This window comes from Poecilia formosa, unplaced genomic scaffold, assembly GCF_000485575.1.
Source record: "Poecilia formosa unplaced genomic scaffold, Poecilia_formosa-5.1.2 Scaffold123, whole genome shotgun sequence".
Classification (NCBI taxonomy): domain Eukaryota; kingdom Metazoa; phylum Chordata; class Actinopteri; order Cyprinodontiformes; family Poeciliidae; genus Poecilia; species Poecilia formosa.
Window position 1 is genome coordinate 256,215 of NW_006800062.1, and position 7,270 is coordinate 263,484.

Here is a 7,270-nt window from a genome sequence, read left to right on the forward strand (position 1 = left end):
TCAGAGAAACTAAAATGTAATTGCAATAGTCACTCTGCCCTGCGTATAACAGACATTACTTCAGCTGGCGAGAGAGGGGCACAGAGAGAAAGAGAGAGAGAAAGAGAGAGAGAGAGAGATGTGAAAGAGCAGTCAGACAGGGAAGGAAGGAGCAGGGAAAAGGGGAACACAAACAAGGACAGAACAGAAAACGGCTGAAATAAAAAGAACGCAGGCAGGAGCGAAACTGGAGAAAGAAGAGAAAGAAGAAACGATGGGGATAAATGGAAGGTGGCTGCAGCATCTGTTGCCAAAGAGAGAAGCATGTTAGCGATTCAGACCAGAGCAGCGGTGCAGCCTGCAGTCTGCAGTGAGATGCACAAAACCTCTCCTGAATGGTAAGTGCCTGACTCCCCTGGCTGCATTCGGGTGATCGTCTCTGTAAACTGCTCTAAGCATGCCCGTTTTCAGACAAAGCAGTGAGAGGGTCAGCAATGGTATGGTGCATATGATTCTCGGCTCATCACCAGTTTCTATGGAGATTTTTCCTTTTGTCGTTTCTACATCAAAGCAAACGAGAACCTTGGAATCCTGCAAAGTTGCAGCATTTTCAGGGCAGAAGCTTGATTTCTCAGGAGGATCTAATATCAGTCGAGTTGTTGAGAATGAAAAAGCTCAAACTTTGGCAAACAAAATCAGGCTTTGCTCTCTCAGACATATTAGGTGAGCTCTAATCACAACAAAAAAAAACTGGTGGAAACTCTTGATCCAAATTACAGCGTCTGTCATTTTCTGTCTTTGCCACCATGTCAGCTCACTGAGGACAAACCTGCAAAACAGGATTGAGTGAGCATGACACACGGCTGCAGGTATGTGTTCATGCAGCTATGCAGACAACTGCTGGGAGCGCAACAAAACTCACCAAAAAGAAAAACGTATTCAGTTAAAAATGATGGAAAACATAAAGACATGCAGATGCTTAAATAATGAGAATTATTTTAAAGAAGCCATTCAGTTTCGCAATAATAATAACAATACATATTTCTGTAAGAATTTATTATTGTTTATATTTAAGTACATTAAAGAAAAAAACATAAAGAAAGATAAAATCAAAAATACAGACACTCTACAACCTACTACTATCAGCTAGAAATTATAATTAAAGCTAATGAGGAGATTTATCATCTTCCAGCAGGAACAACAGGAATAGAAAATGAAAGAGAGCCTCACTTTGGTCAGATGAGCTTTTTCTGTTCTCTGGATTATTTCATCTCAGTCGTGGTTTTTGGATGCCTTGAAGTGATGAACTGAAAATGAGTTTCCAAAGGTTGATGAAAGCTTCCAAGACATGGAGGAAAATGGAGAAATCTAGCAGAAACCTTTCAAATATTCAAAGAAAAGCCTGATATGTAAACAAAGTAAATATTATTATAAAACACAACAGCTGTGTCTCTTTTATATGTGGATTTCTGTATGCTTACGGAACATTATGTGCGTGATATGTGATGTCTGCATTGATGTTTGGACAGTGCAACTGGATTACAGAACCAAAACTGTATTTTTAATAGATTGTGCTTGTAATGGGTGCATTTCTAAATGTCTTACACAAATAAAATTTCCTAGAACTAACTGTAGAGCAGAGTGTGCAGCTTACACAAAGTAAGCAAAACTCAGATCAGCTTCAAACTGCAAGAAAAGAAGATTACAGTTCCATTATAAAATATTTTTATGTCATTCAGCTGTGGATAAACTGTGTTGATTCATATTTTAGACACAATCTATCTGGTATATTCTGAGGAAAGTGGCCTTCTCTACAACAAATATCAGCTCCGAAAGCTTCAATTTGTTATCGCTTCTCTGCTGTTTTCAGACTATGCAAACGGCCTTTAAGTACTTTTGCTTATATGAGATCCCTTTAAAAGACTATAATTATATTTTTACAGCATCAACTTCAGTTAACATTGAGAAATGGAAAGTCTGAACGACCAACCGTCACCTAGAGTAACAAAATGTTTCATTTTACAAACTCATTCTCTTTGCTTTGCAGATTTGGCAAAAGATCAGAGGAGATGAAAAAATGTTCTTTCACTTTGAGCTGGAAAATGTCTCCCCGGCAAAAACGAAACATTAAAAACAATAAACATGTTTTTATTTGCCTGTCTGGGTCTCATCACAGCACACCTGCATGTGACTGTCACCATCTCTGTCCCTATATACTAATGCAAACAGTTCCGTCTTCTTAAGCTATCCATCTTGTAGATCTTCAGTTTCATTTTGAAGAGCAACATTTTTCCAGTCTGCCATGTTAATAATCATGTTTAAAGATCAAATTCATCCAAGCTCTGTAATTTTTTCACCTCCTCAACATGCAGACATGTGTTGTTGTCATGGAAAATGTTAACACTGAACTCTTGATGGCATCTCATGATAAACACTACAGCCTGTGCCAGCAAAAAGTCACAAAGCTGCATATTTCAGAAAAAAAATCATTACAATCATTGCAAAAGTCTACATATGATGTTTTGAAAACCAAAACACTCTTCAACACACAGAACACACTGTGCAGTTGAAACAGCAGTCGCTCTTTAGTTTAAATAAGTTTTAGGTCAGCTTTAGAGCTAGATTATTTGTAAATTACAGTAGCTTGCAAAAGCAGCTTAAAATGCTTCACATTTTGTCACTTTATTACAACCACAAACTTAAACCCAATCACATAGAAAGAAACCTTTTGTAAGTTTGGTCTCGTCACCTCTTCCACCTTTTTACTGTGTTTCCTTCACGGTTTGCATCAAACTTTAAACAGGATCTCTGCGTCTCTCTTACAATGACAGCTTTCTTCTTGCCACTCCATAAAAACCAGGTTAGTGAATCTCACATCTACTACTTCTGTCAACAGATCCAACCAGCTGAGCTGCGGGTCTCTGCAGCTCCTCCAGAGCATCTGGATCCCTGATTAATTATCTCTCATAATCTAACCGTGCTTTAAACTTCTCCCTCACTTTGTTATTTGACTTCTGAATATCTTTTGTGTTGGCCAGTAACATGCAACCCCTAAAGTTTGTGCTTGTTGTATAACAAGATGTGAATTCTGTGAGTCCCTGAGACCAGATGTTTAGTCAGTTTATGCTTTGTCTTGTATTTTATGACTGCTATTGTTACACTGAAATGTTTTTGCTGCACAGCCTGCGTAGCTACAGAGTGATGAATCTTAAACTTTAAAACATCGGTGAAGGGCTTCGTGTTAAACTCTGAGCAATATATTTCCTTGTCTATGAAGCCAACTTTACAGTAAATAGTTTAGAGGAACATCTGCAGCCTACTGCTTGGTCTCAGCAGAAACCCACAAAGCCCTTCCAGTGTGAATCTGCTCCTTCCTGTTGTCTCAATATTTCTGATAACTGCATTTGTTTGACATAAAACCATATTGACCACGTCTGCAGTGTCAGGTTGCCTTGTCTGGAGGTTAACTCGAACTCAGACCTGACGTGATTACTAAACCAACAGATTTCCTCCAAGGTCACGCCTGGTTCTCAGGAGTCAGACTTTTAGAAAACAGCTCCCTCCTGTGCATGCATGCAGAAACACGGCCGGGACGTGAGCTCGCACACACGGCAACGTAGACTGAGATCCAGCAAGGTCGTCTCATTATTACAGCTCCACATACACGGCTGTCACATTGAGACTGCCCAGGTTATTGTATCCTAGCAACAGATTCAGGCATCGACCTTTTTTTTCAGTCCATAACAGGAGCACTGAAGCCAAGTGGTCCCTTTGTTTTCTCTCCCTGCTCGTTTTTGATCCTCTTCAGTGTCTCCACTTCTCATTTTCTATCGTCTTTGTCTAACTCAATCTTTCTCTCCCACTCTGACTCTTAGAATGAAGAACCTGCAGGTAAATAAAGCAGAGTTTTCATGAAGAGGTACGAGACAAGCCATTTATTTTACTAAACATTGTGCTGGTGGTGTTTGTGGTGCGCATGACATTGATTACAGAATAATTTAATTTATACTGTATTACTTTCTGATGTTAAATCATACAATTAATTTTTATTTATATTTGCTAAATGCCAGAATAATGAAAGAGATACTTTGCTTTTATCACTTCAGTCAAAATGAGAACACATACCACTGTTACGATGTGTTTAAACAATAGCGGAAAGTCCAGATGGAAAGTCCACATGATGATGTCATGACTGTGTGAGCATGTGACAAAGGTCAAAGGTGGATGTATTTTAAATACTCTGCTTCGTAGTGAGTGACATCAGGAGAAAATCAGGACATCAGGAAGGAAATGTTTGATTTTCATAACTCTGATTCATGTTTGGGTGTGATTTCCAGTTACCTGACGGTACCACCTTCATCTGTTCAAACTGTAAACACCACAAAAATGTTCAGCCAGGAGGAAGGAAACAGGTTCTGTAGGAGAGTGTGTCAGTATCCAGAAGCCTGCATCCATGCGAGCAAGGATGAAACCATTAACTATGAAGTAACCAATCATTATTATTAATTAGCCAAATTAAAACAGGTTGGATTTCTGATAAAATAATCAGTGTAAAAATACTACAACCTGTTATAATGAAGTTAGAGACTAGAGAGCCACATGAACAGCTGTGGGCTGGATTTGACCTTGTGTTTGATCTTTGGCTAAATAAAAACTTCTCTCACAACCTTTGCACTATTCATTTTAAAATCATAACTTTATCTCCTTCCTACATTGCTCAAACCAAAATCTACTCTCCACTGTAATTTTGCCTGCAGATGAAGGATCTGCTGCTAAGACTGATCTGTTATTATGTTGTATTGATGCTAAAAGGTTCAATAAACATGTTTGCGATGCAGCAGAGTATTTTTAAGGTCATGCCTAAAGCACAAAAGTCATCTATTGTACTTGCTGTCTTACTGTAAGAAGTATTCGGCTTTCTGTCATAATCCCATTCGGGTTGGGCGCCTTTGGATCCATGCCACTCCCTAAGATTTTTTTAGTTAATGCATTAAATTAAATAATTATGTAATGATTACAATACACCCCTGTTTTTTAACAAATAATCCCTACAAGGCAATCATTCTCACTGAAATTCACCTACAATAGGTCAAATTGTTTCCTTTGATCAGTTTTATCTGCTGTAAAATAATGGGGAGATTTTTAAGTATTAACGATGTTTTGTTCCCTTTTTCAGACATTTTGCAATCATGAGAATCCATTCAGTTAATGGAAATGGATACAATTGTTTTACTGCGAGATCCATGACATGCAAGGGTCAAGTTATTATGGTAGCAATTAATCCATGTCGTTAAAATTAAGTTCTGCTTTTACTTTGAAACAACTGCTGCTAATATTAAATCAGACTGTTTGCAAACGAGTTAGCAGTTGCTTCCTTCCCCTTAATTTTATTTTCTCTTCTTCTGGTTTCTTTCTTTTGTTTCTTGGTACCTCCAGTTCTTTTCCTGCCTCCTGCGCCTGCGGCTGTCAGATCGAATCGCTGTTGAATCAGCCGAGTCCTGGTGTGCACTAAACCAATCTGCACTGTTTTATGAGGCTGACAGGGGCTTCTGAGAACAACCGTCATGATAGTTAGTGCAAAATTCAATCTTCCAACCACCTGACTCAGCAAAAGACATCGAAAGGGTTGTGATTTTTTCAGGGCTGTGAAAATTAACACTTTAATGCTGTGCTAATTTACACTCTACGTGTACTAAAAACCCCAAAATTATTTTACTGTTGTTGACAAAATAATGTAGCAAAGCAGAATTTTACATGCAGCTCTGAACAAATAAAAAGAATGAACAAACACCAAAAGGAAAGACATGAGTAATGATCCCCTGTTCTACATCAGCCCTAATAAAACATTTAGAACTCATTAACTAGGTTCATTATTTAGCAATTAATTATTAATTCACAGCAACCCTTTGATTAATCTGATATTTGAATGTTTGATGGCCCTGTTCTAATGCCCTGTATGTAAACATCTGCTTTCAGCTCAAATCATGATTTCATTGTTTTCCTTTTTCAGAGTCGTTTCTCACATTTCTGCTGGAGATCCCAATCAAGCTGCATCCCAGTGAGCTAACAACCAGATCGTCTGTTTTAAGTGTTTTGGGGGAAATTCACTTTACATTCCCAGCACTTGTTTAATCTTTTTTCATCATTTAGTTACACCTCTTGAGAGACTTAAAAGAAAATCAGCTTTAGCACAAATGATGCAAACTCCAGTCTCCATGGTGATGGGGATTGTCTTCGCTCCTCTGGGACTTGTCCTTGTCTTCACTGCCGCCATCACCCCTCAGTGGCGGGAGGGACAGGCTCGCCTGAACATCGGGGGGTCGGGATCTCTCCTTCGGTCCGGAGCAAAGGGTCACGGTGTGGGTGTCAGGTCCGGCTCGGTGGAGGCCCTGCTCCTGTTGCGCTCCGACGGCCTGTGGGAGAGCTGCTTACAGGTGGAGCAGTCCGAGCTGAAACAGTGCTGGCCCATAGCCGGCCCGTACCAGAGAGACGCCAGGGTTCGGATGGTGCAAGGCCTGGTGCTTACGTCCTTGTTCCTGTGCGGCATCGGAATTGTCCTGGCTTGCATCGGGGTCCGATGCTGGACAGATCTGCCTCTGAGGAGGGTGGCGGCTTCAGGCGGACTCCTGGTGGTGGCCGCCGGCCTTCTGAGCCTGACCGGGTTGGGGGTTTACACCCACAACCTCAGGAGACTGGGGGTGGATCCCAGTCAAGGACTCAACAACCCCAAGTTCCCCCAGCTCAGCCTGAGTCCAGCCGGGTCGCTCTACTTCGGGTGGCTGGGTTCTTGTTTACAGGTGCTGGGAGGCGGCGCGTTGTTGTTCAGCTTCAAGCGACCGAGATGTCCGACTTGCCCGTCCCGCCAGGAGCAAGCCGTCTGTCCTGCGTGCCACTCGTGTCCTGAAATGACCAGTAAGACCGACGTGGACGTATATGAGGTCAGCTGTTAGAATGTGAGCACAAAAAAAAACAAGTTTTTCTTCGATAATCGTCAGAATTAAATCGAACCAAGTTTGTACGATTAATCAAAAAAAAATAAAAAAAATCCAGATTTTCATTTCTCACAAGTTTTAGCCTTTTGGATCTCCGAAATTTCCACGTTTCATATAGAACATTTCTGAGGCCAATATCAAAATTTCTGATTTATTTCTGGCAATCTTTTGATTTTAGGGGCTCAAAAATGTTATTTTCATCTTGAAAAAATTCTGAGATTAATTTCAAATTTTCAGCTTTTTTTGTTAAAATTTACTCATCGTTCTATCTGCAATGGCTCTAAGATGTTGTATTATTC

The 7,270-nt window shown here is 40.2% G+C and overlaps 1 protein-coding gene across 3 annotated transcripts; it reads left to right on the forward strand.

Moving 5' to 3' along the window:
- Positions 1–94: 94 nt before the first annotated feature.
- LOC103144221 (claudin-23-like) lies at positions 95–7,024 on the forward strand. Of its 3 annotated transcripts, XM_007561099.2 has the most exons (3): positions 95–377; positions 3,855–3,898; positions 5,990–7,024. In XM_007561099.2, the coding sequence occupies exon 3, from the start codon at positions 6,174–6,176 to the stop codon at positions 6,927–6,929; it is 756 nt and encodes a 251-aa protein (XP_007561161.1). In that variant the 5' UTR covers positions 95–377; positions 3,855–3,898; positions 5,990–6,173; the 3' UTR covers positions 6,930–7,024. The 3 variants fall into 3 exon arrangements, with proteins under 3 accessions (XP_007561161.1, XP_007561162.1, XP_016531439.1); XM_007561100.2 differs by lacking the exon at positions 3,855–3,898; XM_016675953.1 differs by lacking the exons at positions 95–377; positions 3,855–3,898 and adding an exon at positions 3,923–5,549.
- Positions 7,025–7,270: the final 246 nt, after the last annotated feature.

Bases quoted from the DNA above. Each gene is read 5' to 3' on its own strand.
- LOC103144221 (XM_007561099.2), top strand. From the start codon at position 6,174: ATGATGCAAACTCCAGTCTCCATGGTGATGGGGATTGTCTTCGCTCCT.